Source organism: Phoenix dactylifera, unplaced genomic scaffold, assembly GCF_009389715.1.
Source record: "Phoenix dactylifera cultivar Barhee BC4 unplaced genomic scaffold, palm_55x_up_171113_PBpolish2nd_filt_p 000144F, whole genome shotgun sequence".
Classification (NCBI taxonomy): domain Eukaryota; kingdom Viridiplantae; phylum Streptophyta; class Magnoliopsida; order Arecales; family Arecaceae; genus Phoenix; species Phoenix dactylifera.
Window position 1 is genome coordinate 1,045,145 of NW_024067699.1, and position 15,319 is coordinate 1,060,463.

General features: G+C 36.2%; 1 protein-coding gene across 2 annotated transcripts in view; it reads right to left on the bottom strand.

Moving 5' to 3' along the window:
• The window catches only part of LOC103719270 (26S proteasome non-ATPase regulatory subunit 2 homolog A-like), a 33,376-nt gene extending 18,475 nt beyond the window's left edge, over positions 1-14,901 (bottom strand). Inside the window, exons 1-6 of one of the 2 annotated variants that reach the window (XM_039116926.1) lie at positions 14,664-14,901; positions 14,450-14,550; positions 14,136-14,256; positions 13,978-14,037; positions 10,612-10,679; positions 7,356-7,398 (exon numbers count right to left, since the gene is read on the bottom strand). In XM_039116926.1, coding sequence (XP_038972854.1) covers positions 7,356-7,398; positions 10,612-10,679; positions 13,978-14,037; positions 14,136-14,256; positions 14,450-14,550; positions 14,664-14,774 — 504 coding nt within the window. In that variant the 5' untranslated portion in view covers positions 14,775-14,901. The remainder of the gene's footprint in view (positions 1-7,355; positions 7,399-10,611; positions 10,680-13,977; positions 14,038-14,135; positions 14,257-14,449; positions 14,551-14,663) is intronic. The other variant, XM_039116927.1, reaches the window with a different exon arrangement.
• Between the last annotated feature and the right edge of the window lie 418 nt (positions 14,902-15,319).

Genomic DNA, 15,319 nt, shown 5'->3' on the forward strand with positions numbered 1-15,319 from the left:
GAGCTCCTCGAGGTGGTTCAGAAAGACAGGATACAACTGCAGATGAGCTCGCATACGGATACAGATTTATTATCCAGAGCCTCAGACATACAAATATGGATATGGTGCATCGAATTTTGCTTCCGCCATATTCGAATGAGCTCCTACACAGTCAGAAGACACCTCTCAGATCCAGAGCGTGAGTAAGAGATCAAACAGTTCTTATAACCTGGCGCGCGTTCCTTCTGATTGGGTTGATCTGCCTCCTTCTGACTATACTTATGATTTGGATATCTACGAGAGCCATCGGCACTCGTCCCGATTTTAGATATCCGAGAGTACTTTAAATGTATGTAAATGATTGTATCTTAATTTGAAGATATTTTGTGTATCATTTTATCATTTCTAATTTTGTATCATTTGGAACGGGATGAAGTAATAATATGCATTATCTATCTTCAACCCTAAACATAAACATAGAAACGTCAAAAATCATAAAAATAACAATAAAAAAAAATCAAACTTCACTTAATTTCACAAAATAAGATCCAACATAGACAGACTTCAAGAAAAAAAAACCGCTGGAACCCAAAACCCGGCCATTCAACCAGGACCGGTATAGGACCGGACTAAACCGATACGTACCGGGCCAGGCCGCCACCGGTACCGGTACGGCGGACCTTGCTTCCAATGATCTAGTAGCTCCTGTGTACAAGGAAATCTCCCATGAAATTTCATCTTGCAAATTTTGATAGTTAAGATAGAATTTCATAATGAACTCAATCACAAATTCATGAATTGCACACATTTTCAATTCAAATGTAGAAGCAGCATTTCAAGAAGCAGCCCACCCAGTGCAAAAGGCCTTTAAGTTTTGCATCCTATCTTGAATCAATAATTGCCCAAATTGTAATTTGTAAGATCTTTTCATCTTCATTCAAATGTAAGGCTACCTCCTCCTTAACAATCATCAAATCACCCCATATATAGCCCATATCCATGCCTAAGCACTTATAACAAGTGTTCCCAAAATTTCAAAGCAAATGCCACATGGCCCCAAATTTGGATCTCCTTCCTAGATTTTTGTTGTACCATTTAGCATTCTCCCAATCACTGACCCTGTCTTCTTACCTATCATACTTTGCAAGCTCAAAAAAGTAGCAACCAAGTTTTTTCAGATCTCACCAAATCTATTTTATTGATGAACTTTCTCATCATGGTAAGTGTTTAAGGTATGCCCATATAAACCCGCTTTGGCACATAACACGCACTATAACCCAAATTGTAGTGCCCGCTAATGCAACTTTTTTTCTCTCAATATCAGGCACTATAGGCCCCAATGCTATAAGAGGCCACTATAGTACATAGCATAGCAGCTTAGGTCCAAAACCACTCTAGTCGCTGCTATGACCGTTTTTAAACAACTCTTGATATGGTTATTTCACTAATGGATGATGTATTAAACTGGTCACGTACAAGACGCACCTGCATGCTTTATTTGACCAACTATAAAGGAAGCCTTTGAAAGGTTTCTAGTGAAACACATCCAAACAAGTTATAATTTGCAATTTTGCATCACAAAGAAATTCTCCTAATATATGTAACTAGTCCATTGTATAATTCTAGCAAGTTTGGTTTAAGTAGCTGCTCTCGGATGAGTACATTTGGGAACGAAGCATAATATGTTATGTAAACTAGGTTGGGACAAGGTTAATGTGTCAGAATATGTTGGGCAAGTCAGGTGCGAATCTCCTAGTCCAATGCCCATGCTATGGGCATAGGCCAAACTATTGTACACCATCAGCAAGCAAAAGATTGGAGGCTTAAGTCAAAAATAATAAAAAAAATCCCAGCACAAGCCAATGCCATCCTTACCTCTAGAGTAGCACAATATTATTGTATGATTTTTATATTGAACTATCATAAACTGTTATTATAAAGGATTGTTGATGTATGAATTATTTTTTTACACTTTAATGTAGATAATGTAATAAGTAATAAAATTATTTTTTATAGGTGATTAGCAAGTAAGAAAAACTATCATAAAATCAAGCTGGGTACTTCTTGATTCTAATAGTAATATAAATGTTTGACTTCATTCACCCAAATATAAAACAGCAATAAAACCGTTTCATATATCCACAATCATAATAACAACATAAATATTCTCCAACGTTTTTAATATCCATGCTACACACGTAATATCCTAAATAAATAAGTCAACATATAAGAAGAATTGCAATATGATTACACAAAACATCCATCTTGCAGTTATTCAATTCCTGACTTTCTTCTGCTTCTTTCTTCCTACGGCTTATCAATATTTAAACAATCAGGAGGGACTAGATCCTCCTCACGAACATAAGGTTAAATCCAAAATCCGTAATTTCATGATTATGGCAATAAAAAAGACATGAACTTAAATGATTATGGTAACAAAAGGTATTCTAATTTAATTTTAAAAAAAAAAATCCATTGCTGGGACTTGAACCCAAGTCTCTCAAGTGAACTTTAGGGAAAAAAAAGCTTCTCAAGGCATCTTGAGTAGAGCTTTTGTCCAAAAGCTCCAAATTGGAGCATTTCGCTAGTAGACCTTTTTCAGCTTTTGGGCAAGCCAAAAATCTATTTTACAATTTTTACCAAACACCTCAAAATTGCCAAAAAGAGCTTTTGGCCCTCCAAAAGCAATGGCAAACAGGTCCTAAATAACTATAGTACCCAAGCCTAAGATTTATTAAAACTCCGAGTTAAGAAAATTAGATGCACCTCAATTTCCAAGCCCATGGCCCTAAAACATAAGCCAAGCCTAAGAGTTTGGCTCTCATGCACTCAAAACATGCCATCTTAGCCAACAGATAACCCTACATTCCATGTCCTCCAAAGGAATGATGTCAAAATCTATTGTATAGCATGAGGTAGATAACCTTCGTGGAACGAGAGCAAACAAGAAAGAATATAACCTAAGAAAAAAAAGACCTCTTATTGGAAATTTTAAATTAAAAAAGAAAACATTTCCTTTAGTTCACAAAAAGAGAGTTGAAGGAACTAAGCAATCAATTATTTAACGTACAGATTTATTCCATGTAAACAAGAACAGACGTAGCATTAGCCAAATCAAGTAGCAAGAAATGGTTACTTACATAATATAAGTTCTCTTTTAGATCAAGTATCATAGTATAATATGATCAAGGGTCATATAAGCAACGTTTCACCCAAACAAGTGGCTTATCAACAAATATAAGCTCATGGTTAATTAAGAGCCAACTAAGAGAACCTTATTATGAGCAAAACGAGAAGTCAGTTGAGTATCCCTGGATACTCAGCAAGTACTACTAATACTACATGTTGAATGTCTAGGTTGAGCATAGACGAGGTTTGAAGGACAATTTTTGAATGTGCTACGACAAAATGAATTCATATGCATTAACAAGTCTTAATATGCTTCATTAAATTCTCTTCAGAACAAGAGTTCCTTCCTACCTGATCAAGGAGGATTCAGAATTAGTTTGCAATTACGTAAAGACTAATTATCGACCTGGTCCTTTTTCATCTACAATTGCATGTGTGTGAATGTGGTTGAGGTTTTATTTGATACAAGAAAATTGTTCGCATGTTATGGCATCACAAGTTCCAATCGAGCCAATGCTAAAGAATCATAGAACAACCCGACTAAAATCAGCCATACCCTTCTCCATACTAGTGCTTGTCCCTGTGAAGGCATTTCATGATGGTCAAACCACTGCAAGGTGTGAAGTTGCAAGGAAGCATAGGATGCAAGAAGCCATCAAGATTAGGAGTTCAAGCTTAAAATGAGCATAGTGTAGGCACAGCAATATAGGCAGGCACAACGTATGTCATATATGTATCTTTACGATCCATTTTTAGCAGAACTTATAAATCATGTATGCACCAATAACTCAACTTATTCTTCATTTGTCTTCCACTTCTTGTTTCAAGTAGGAGAAACTTTTTCATTGGTTGTACAGATTGAAAAAACCTTAATAGTTAATACTAATCTTGGACTTAATCAGGTCTATAAAAATGTTCATTGTATTGGTACCCGGTACCTTACAGTTACGGTATGGTAGATATGGTATGGCATAGTACAACCCCTATGCTGAGAAAAGGATGCCAGACCTTTTTGTCATGCCCAACGCTGGTATTGCCAAAATCAGCAATTGAACGAGCCGGTATAGTACAACATTCTCGGGCCACACCAGTTGGTTCCACCTATACAGGCTAGTTCAGCCCTTGTGCGGTGCTGAACCTCGATACAATATCAATACCCTATGATATGCTTCGTACAAAGCCGTACCATTTTCAGGATTGCAACCATTTTTCATTCTAAAACACTTCCAGAAACAAAAGCCAAAGACTTTGCTTGAACATCAAGTTTTTAGAACCCTACAATTCCAAGCCATGATACATTTTTATGTTGAGACAAATGAAACATACTCTGTGCATACATTGAACACATTTTTAAGATTGCAATCATTTTTTATTCTAAAACACTTCCAAAAACAAAAGGCAAAGACTTTGCTTGAACATCAAGCTTTTAGAACCCAACAATTCAGCCATGATACATTTTTATGTTAAGACAAATGAAGCATAGGTCTAAAAATGGCAATTTTGGGTCTAGATGGATAACCAATACTATCCTTCATTTGCTCTTTTATTTTTGGCTTTTTTGCATGGATACCCTTCTAAATATCGAATTTTGCATGAATACCTTTTCAAAATTGATATTTGCATGTATATCCTTGTAAAATTCTCTTAGTGTACAAATACCCCTAATATAACAATTGTTCTAACGGTGTTACTCTTCCCTCGCCTCCCCACACCCCCCCCCCCGCCCCGGTGCCTTACTCTTCCCTCGCCTCCCCACACCCCCACCCCCCCCCCCGGTGCCTGGCTTCCCCCCCACCCCCCCCCCCCATATCGAGATCCCGATCGCGGGCGTTCCACATAGCTGTTCTTGTGCCAGAAGAAGAAGAAGACAGGAGCTCCACACAGCTGTGCTCTGCTTCAGAATATCTTGGGCCCGGAAAAGAGAGAGAGAGAGAGAGAGAGAGAGGGGGGGGGGGGGACTGCTGGTTTGAGTTGGAAAGAAGGTGGCTTGTCTAAGGACCAGAAATCATGCTAAGTAGGTGGCTTTAACAGCACTGAGTTGGTGGTAATGGAAACGAAAAAAGAGAAACAAAATCAGGATAAAGGCTGCACAAAGCCTTAAAATCCAGCAAAAGCTCACAGAAATGAGTTTGCTTTGTGATAACAAGCAAGAGAATCTCTTCTTTTTTTTGTGTGTGGGTGGTGGTACTATTGGTCGTTTTTAAGTGAATTTATGGCAGGTTTTCAAGGCAGACAGGAAGAAGATATGGGTTTCTTAGGAGCTTGTTAGCTTGCTCCCATGGCCTTATTATTCTCTAAAGGGATGGGAAATGCCAGCCAATGAGGAGGAAAAGCCCTAAGGGGAGTAGGGTTCAAGTGTGGAAGGATAGCAACAAGCATAGGTTCCCAGAATCCAAAGGAACCTCCGGCCGTCAGGATTCTCTCTCGATCTATTACACTGTTGATACCCCTGGTGTCTCGGTAGCTGGTTTTTATTTTTTTCCTTCTGTTTTTTGATTTTTGTTTCTTTTAACTTTTGAAGGGAGAAAATGAGGGAACACAACTAAATATGGGTCATGTGCCAGTTTTCTGCAATGGAATTGGATTTTGGAAGAAGGTCTGGCTTGTAAACGGACTTAGTTAGTAGGTCATGGGTCACCTATTCTGACTGGAGGTCAATTGCAAGTCTTTCAAGTCATGGGTCGCCCGACACCTCATAATTATGATATGACTAATTAAATTTGCCCAAATTCTTATTCAAAAGCGTGGTAAAGCTTCTCATTACTTATATATCCTTATAAAAATTTCTATTTGCACGCCTACCCATTAAGGATATTTTAGTCATTTTAATTTAAAACCATTAATTTTTTAACGGTGTTAGATGGTATGGGTACATATGCAAAAATAAGAATAAAAAAGGGTAGAATAGCAAAATAAATATTTTACGAGGGTATACATGCAAATATCAATTTTGGAAGGGTATTCACGCAAAATCCTATATTTAGAAGGATATCTATGCAAAAAAAAAACCCTTTATTTTTTATTCGATTATTTTCTTCTCACATCCTTCTCACTAAAATGTGAGTGGGAAGGAACAAGAATTGATAGCAAGAAACATAGATTGCATAGTCTAAAGTTATATAGGAAATCACGGCAAATAGGAAAAAACATGGAAAATTAGCAATCCCTACACCAAAGCTTTAATCATTGCTGCACCTCAACAATTCATTTTTGTGGTTAATAGACATAAAACTCAACATGTTATTCTATGCTTAACACATAAACCAACTCCATTCTACAATTCCCAAGCAATCTGTAGGTTTCCTGAAGCAAAATACATTTAATGTAGTTCAATGCACTTTTGGAACAAATGAATTCAGAAGAAACTAAGTAGGCGATGCACATGAAATAACTTATAGTTGGATACCATGGGTACTGCAGCATCCAAATGCACAATCATGGTAACATTACTAATAAGATTATTCAACTCTTTGTTGAGGCATGATATTAGTGTCATTCTCTTGCAGTGTTTTGTAAAACAGCTATGGTTTGTGGGCGGACAAGGGATTCCATGGTACATATGGGTTGCATATGAGGTGCATGTGTTTAATATATTTTAACTATTTAAAAATAAATATATAAAGTACAATAAAAGCAACAATAATGATATTATTTTTTTGTGGATGGATAATAGCAATATTAATAATTATAATAGCAACTGACAATTAGTGCTCATTTACTGAGTATCTAACACCCACAGGAATAATTATAATATAATCAAATTTTAGCACTACTAATACCCATATTAGGTCCCACCTGAAACCCATTCAAACCTAAATATCAGCTTGAACCCGCTTCACAATACGTGCCCATATAAAGTACATTATATATGTAGCTCCAGAATGCTAGAAGGCTCATATATGCAGCCATACAATACAGAGAAGGACACATATGTGGCCATGCAATGCTAAGTGGAATGTCTTTTTGTTCCATATAAGGAATGACCACATAAAGTAATGCATATTGGCAACACAGTGAAGTCAAGGCGCCCCTTATGCATATTCAAAACAAAAATAAATGCATTTCTAAATCCACCAATTACCATAAACCACTAAATGCAATAAAGAGAACAACTACAGATAACAATATATGTCAAGTAAACCAACCAAGCAGATAATATAGGATAAAATGGAAAATATATTTACCAACATAAATTATATAACAAGGTCTAAATTTTCGATCACAACTTCAGGGAGACTGAGCCTAACCTGGCGTTTTGCAAACTCTTGTGAAATTTCACCAGCCAGGTTTCTGAAATATCAATATCACCATTAGAAAAATAAGCATAACTACCTAATCAGTATTCAACCATGAATATATGTATAAACAAATCACAATGATCATAAATAACTATGTTAAAGCAGGATCTACTTCTTAACTTGGGATTGATTTTATGATCCATCAACAACATCTCTTTTTCATAGTTTTGTGGCATAATTTTAATTGAGGTCAACTGGTATGTGAAGATGGCCTGACTTTCATATATTTGCAATAGATCTCTAATCATGGCTAGTTGGTCAACATGGAATCATGACCAAGTACATTAAATATAGAATAATGTATAATGCCACAATAAATGTAAAACAATGCAAGAAATATGGATGTAGAATAACATGAATGATAAAATCAAAGTAACCAGAAAGTAATATTAAAATATAAAAATCATAATAATAATAATATGCCACAATAAGATGATACCAATAAAAAACAATGAAGACAAAAGCATCTAGTACTCATACCATGCATCAACAAAATTGCAATCTGTTTGATGTTATTGGGTTCATCCTTGCTTCACAAAAAGCTAACCAAGTTAACAAGTTCTATCATGATCGGCAACTACAGAAATTAAAAGTTAATTAAGATGACTGGAAGATCTCAGCATGCTAAGCTTGGCTTCTGGTTCTCTACAGACTCTGCTTTTACAAAGGACAAGTTGTTCCGCTTCTATTGTCCCCAAAATTAGCCATCCTGTCTTGGAAGTTTATGTTTATGCCTCCATGTAGAGTCTAGACAGGTGCTATCTTGGATTTTATCAAACTGATAAAAAAAAGACTCATGCCAATGCAGAAATAACTTCAGAACTGTTAAAGGAAAAAAGCAGAATATGTAAAAGAGAGCACTTAAAAAATTATTAACGTGGCAATATAAAGCTCATTTCACCAACGATACACAAACATGCCTGAGCACCCCAGTATACCTCGCTTGACATGACAAAACGCAAGCAAAAAGGTATGGAAACAGCATCCAAAAAGCACTCATTGCTTGGACAAAGCTGTAGAGAGAAAGGAGAAGCCTCAGGTGGAGGAGGAGAGGGAGCGAGAGCAGGACAGGACAGAGAGGGAAAGAGGCAGGAGGGGGGAGGATAGAGAGACAGGAGGTGCAAAAGGAGCGGAAATGGTGGGAGAGGGGTGAGAGAGAGAGAGAGGGTGTCAATGATGGAGGCGAGGCACCTACATAAGTGGAAGCAGGCCAGTGTACATGAAGGTTGGCACTGGGAGGAAATGGCTTGCAGATTATGGTGGCCAGCAGAGATCGAAGGTGGTGCAGCCATGAGATGGCTGACTGGGGTGGGCGTCTCACGAGATAGAGGAAAGAGTCAGAATTTAGGACATTTATTTGGGCAACTTCTGTCAGGTCTAATGCACCAGATTTGTTAAAGACTGGAGAACTTGATGGATGGTCACAATGCCATCAACTAGATCTGTTTAAAACCAATTAACATTCAATCATCATCTTGACTATTACTTAAAGTTAAAGGCCTCTTCATCATGAAGCAAATGAGGTGTATAATGCATACATATCTCTGAGGGCATGGAGAAATCATTTTTTTATGAAGAAAAAATCAAAATAATAGAAAAACAAAGACAAATAAAAAATGAAATTAATTTTTTTTAATAACAAGAAATGGGATATTTTCCTACTTATATGCCTAACCAGAAGCTAAAGCAACAAAGAGGAAGGTCAAAACGGGGCCACTACAATGGATAAGTAAAACGTCACATAGATGTTCTTTGTTGCTTTTGAACCTTTCAATCCTTGACTTTTCTTGTACTTTATTTGAACTTCATTGTGAAGACCTACTCCATTCTACTTTAAAAAAGTAACAATTTTTTAATTCAAGAAGATTTCTTCTCACACATTTTCCCCCAAAAAATAGTTAGCTCTTATAAGAAAAGGTCTGTCATAGCGACAAATTCGATCTTCAGGAATAATCTGGCAAAATTGAGAAGTTTGGAATTCAGAAATATTTGCTAAAGATATTGTTAAAATAATTAAAGTGTTATTCATAAATAAATACAAATATATATACATAGAGAGAGAGAGAGAGAGCAAAATAATTGGTCTGAACAACTATGAATCTTTATCTTCTAAAGAATGGAGCTGAGCATTGGACATCATCAGTAAAGAGAAGACAAAGATAAGTGATGTGGCCATGAGAGAATGAGAAAAGAAAGTTTAGAAAATGGAAGAACGTAAAATAAGAGTATGAATGGGAGAGTTGTAAATGGGGCCTAGAAGGATGAGAAGAAAAAAGAAGAACATGGAGACTGGATAAGAAGAATAGAAGAGAGAAAGGAGAGAGGAGTGGTGACTCATGGTCTACATTATCGAAAAAAATGGTCCACCTAATATCTAGTCAGATCCCCAGTTATTGGGACACTACTTTCCCATTTTCCATTGCTCATGGCCCATCTCTTCTCAGCACCCCTCTTCAAAGTGAGAGCCCAAGGAGCTCCTTCCACAAGCTATGAACTATATACTGCTCACAAATAAATCACAAAAAACACAAGATTTCATGACTTATTCATAATATGTATGTGGATGAAAGAATAATTTACAGAACAATTCATTTGGCATGCTGAACATGAACAATTAACGAATTTTGTAACTATGAGGTCTATGAAGTGATTCCCTGTCTCTCAGTCCATTTTTATGGTCCAATGTTCAAATCCATTCAACACCATAAGATACACATTTATCTGAAGTCCTCATACCAGACCAAGTCCTCTACACCTTCCCGCTTGTTAGTTTGTTAGTAGAAAGTAGGTTTTAGAGATTAAACAATTTGCCCTTGTATGCAACCTGATAGGCTGGATCAAAACTTCCAATCCTTCTAGATATAATTCAAAAACCAGTTCTGGCTCCTTTTAAGAACCCATCATCCATATCAATTTTGAAGAACGAAACAACTAAGTAAACCTACAACTTGAAGAAATTTTTTTCATTTAGTAATTAGAAACTTCATTTAGTAATTAACACAAAACATAACCATTATTTATGGAAGCCATGGTATCACATAAGAAATCATCAGCCAAGACAATCCACTCAAGTAAACCTGTCTCAGCTAATCATGATTTCTGTGAAAGCAAACAACAATCGGCTAATGAAAGTTTAATATATATTCAAAAAACCAATACAGATAGCCACCACCATTGATGAGCTAAGATGAGTTAAGTTTATTACCTTACATATTCATGGCCCCAAGAACCAATATCCTCCTCAGATCCTAACAACCGGTACTTCAGGCTCTCCTACAAAAAAGGCCGATAAATGTTTGATTATATTGAGCTTCACAAGCTAAGAATCCACTGTCACAATACATAGACCAAAGCTGGAGGTAGCATGTTCAAACTAGACTTGATTATATACAAAGATGTGACAAGAATGCTATTATTCTTCAAGGAAAGGTATCATGCCTTTCCAAGAAGACAATTTTGTAGTGGAACCACATTTTGTAATGTGCATGATCAATGTACAGTAAGTAAAAGTGCATTGGTACCTCAATTAACATCATGTTTAGACATGCAGTTCAGAAATGATACTTTCTTTGGGTGCACAATAACTGTGGACAATGTACCAATGCATCAAGACCTCAACAGACATCATGTATAATGAGCCTCTCAAAGGGGAAAAAGCCAAAATATGCATAAAAGCATGCAACTAGCAAGCTACTTATAAAAACATCTATGTACATGTAGCTTCCCTACATCTTATGGCCAAAAGAAAAAAAAAAGCCAAGAAACCAAGGCACCTAGCAAAGATACAATTCACCATATTGGTGCATACTGCCCCATACAAGCGTACCATACTATAACGGTACCGAACCAAGACTTAATACAAAGGGCATACCCAAGTCTCAATACACCGAATTGACCCCCATACCAGACATATCAAAATGGTACCATTGTGGTACCCAAACAGGATTCAGTACCGAAAGAGCGAACGTTATAGAAGCGTTATAGACCCAAAAATTCCACCCTCACAAATTCATAATTGTCAAAGAAAGTTCTGCATCCAAACCAACAATCCTTGTTCAAACCACCTTGTAATCAAACCAATCTATTGCCTGGTTCACATCGCATCTAATTCCAGTCACAGGACATTTTCCAGTAATAAGTCAAGGGCATTTCACAACCATTGTATTTGGCTAAAGTCATCTTATTTATTCTTTTATGTTTAATGACCCAAGCACAAATCCATATGCCATCTACATCTTTTTTCCAAAGAGAACATAACTACTTGTGAAGAGAAGTGCAGAAATCTCAACCATGTTTTATTTCACAGAAAGATCCCAACAATACACATGACAGAGTGTATAATACTCAACCTGCATATTATGAACTATGATACAATGTTTTTCTTCAAATTGGTCTCCATCATTGTGTCCAATATGATTCATCTATAATGCAAGTTGAAGCGTGATTTCAATGACATGCAAATGTAAAAAGGAATTTTGAGGATTTCATCAGAAAGCATTCCACAGTCGCCCACTTACTTAGCAAAACATGTAGGAAAATACCAGCATATCTACATGACAAAAATGGTAACTATGTGATGCAAAACTTAGCAAACAAAGGATTTATAAAAGTAGTCATAGGTAATCCATCAATAGTGGAGAAATATCATGTTAGATTGATTAAAAGTATAGTATGATGATGGTAATATTTATGCTTTATATATAACAATGTCAAAATAAGAGTTCTATGATGAAAGGACAAGGTATCATATGGGTGCACTTGCAGGATTCATAAAAGGTGCTAACTTGGTAATACTGGAGGTAATATTTAGACATGCAAAACATCAAGAAAATCTGATCAAGTGTCCAAAGTTTCAAAGTTGTCCCAACCTCCCCCGCCGCACCCCACCAAAAAAAAAAGGCACCCACAGATGCAATGACTTCTAGATTTGTAAAATATAATATAAAATATGATAGCACACATACACTTTGTAATCTTACTACATCTGCCAACTTTCACATATAGGTTTCACTTGTTTAGCTTTTTATGATGTTTTCCCAAGCCTAAATAGTCCACCAAATATCATCACCAAGATAGGACTTATAACCATGTTCCACATACGCATCAGTACAATACCTTTCAGCTTTTGTCATAATGCCCTTATTTAGAAACTGAACTATGGAATATGCCAAGTTGGTGTGACAAAATAACAAGCAAACTTAGTATCATAAGCCTTCCACGATTATAAGCCTGATACTCAACCAGATACCTAAAAAGCCTCAACTATTCTGTCACATACCATCATCATTCCAAAATTTCCACAAAGGTTTCACTATAAAATTCACATCTTCATCCCAGCTCTATGAACTAGCATCCTCAGCTGGTACAGTCAATAGGTGACATATAAGCTTTTCCCAATCATAAAACTTCTATTCATTTACAGGTTAAAGAAGTTTCAACGATTTTATTAAGCATTGCATCCTTCATCATAGAAAAATTCATACATTGTACTCTAAATTATCCACCTCCATGCCATTAGTATATTCCATCATTATCCATCAGGATATAGACCAACTCATGAGAACACCTGGCAACACAGTCATCGCAAATCCTACCCTGTAATGCTTAAACACAGTCTTCCCACACCACCTAACAAAGTAAAAGCTCATGTCATAAAAAAATTTATTCTGACTCAAAGGCTTACAAAGGAGATAAATTGACAAAAAAAAATCACTTTACAACTTTATTGGCAATGTAACTGAAGAAATAATTGGAAAATAAGACTTGGACCAAAAATTGACCTAATGACAGCCATATTATCAACTCTGAGTGAAAAAAGAAAAGAATGATATGCGGAGGCATGCATGTATAGTAGAAGATGAGGGGAGAAGTGAATTTCAGTTGCAATTGTTCTCATACACATAAAACTTTAATTTTCAATTTAGTGAACAAGCAAGTATCTAGCTATTACTGAGTTATTGAATTACCCATAGATAATACAGCAATTCATGAGACTTGGATTAAAAACATTCAAGCACATATACTAAACATCCACTTTGTTGTTTACTTTGGTGGTGATGGTACTATCATTTTTTCATCTCATCTCTTATATACTAACTGCTGCATATAATAATATATAAAAATACAAGAGAACTGTGTTTTTAATCCTCTAAGATTCAAGTAACATTAATCTAAGGGCAAAAGTTCCTAGAAAAACCAGCGAGAAGTTTATCAAACTAAATTGAAATAACTTAGATGCCATCAGCCAAATTTGTTGCTCGGCAACAATAGCATTATCCAAAATGATGACACAAACACTAACATGCACATTAACTAGGATAAAAGAACAATTAAAAATAGATGGAAGAACTAGGAAATCAAAATCTGTAACCCAATTGAACCAAAAATAAACATCCATTCAACGAAGCAAAAATAAACATCCATTCGACTAAGCAAACAACTCATCCTTGGTCCTTGTTTGTTGCAACATCCCAATCATCCTTCATACAACTCATTCTTATATATAAAAAAAAGAACAAAAGATAAACAACTGTAACCAAATAATGATTTAAATTGGAAGCAAATTACATACCCTTTCCCCTTCAGCAGACATCGTTAAGGCCAAGACAGAAAGAATGTCTGCTAGGTACTTCTGCAATTCATAGAGCCATATGAACTCTGAGAATTAAACAAAAACATACAAAAAATAAAACACAACAACAACATAGAAACTCTAATGATTTATTATACCTTCAGGTCAGAATCTAGCATCGTCTCAAAGTATGCTTTTAGAGTTCCATAATGAGGTCGAAGGAACTTTAGAGGCTTCGGGACAGACGTCATGGAGCTTGTTGCCGTACGAATCTCCTTCCTATTAACAAAATAGTAACATATCACGGAAAAAATCCTAACCCACCTTCTCCAAACCCATCAGCAAAATCAAGAACACAAAACAAGAAGCAGGTTTTCTTCTTGAAAACACATATGAAAATAGTAAATCAAGAACTGCAAAACCCTAAGCATCAGGAATCCAATTGTTGACATGATTTGCATCAACCAGATACCTCATGCTCTCGAGGGCGAACTTCTGGACACCGGGATCGGCATCCTGAACCCTCTCAACGTAAAGCTCGAGCTGCTGCTTGAACGCCAAATCCTCCTCCGACTGCAACGAAACCGTAGACCATTAGCGTGACAATCGAGTAAAATTGATCAAACATAGAAGGGAGAGAGGGAGGGAGAGAGAGAGAGAGAGAGAGAGAGAGAGATCAAAATCACCAGATCTTCTTCTTTCTTCTCGTCCTTCTTCTTCTTGGGGTCTTTGAAGGGGGGCTTGGGGGCGGCTTGCTCCCCGCCGGCGGAGCTGTTAGGGCTCGGATCGACCGCCATGGCGAGACGCTGGACGGAGCGAAAGCAACTCGGAGATTGATCACAGAAGAGAAAAAGAACTGGAAAACCCTAGGAATGGGAAAGGGGTCTTAAAAGTCGAGTGTTAGGGGGCGTTTGGTAACTCCAACAGGATCACTACAGATCTAAGATCCCGGTGATCTGGGGGCGATTTGATCCTTGTTATCTAATATCAATATTTGGTAGGCCATCATCCAGTGGTTAAAAATCTCCGAATATCCATAAATAACTTAGTATGGTACAAAAATTTAAAATCACCAACCATATAATACCACAAATACCTTGATATATATTAGATGAATTTTTTATATATTTTTAATTTTCATGAATCAAAAATGTAAGTCAATATGCTAATTTTTATAATAGCTTCATAATTTTGTCACATATTCTACTTTTAGTAGCTCTTATCATATATTTATTAATCATATAAAATATATTATAATAAAATATTAACATATTTATCAATATATTAATTATTAACATATTCTATAAAAATATATTTATTACTCCTATAAATTATTAATCTT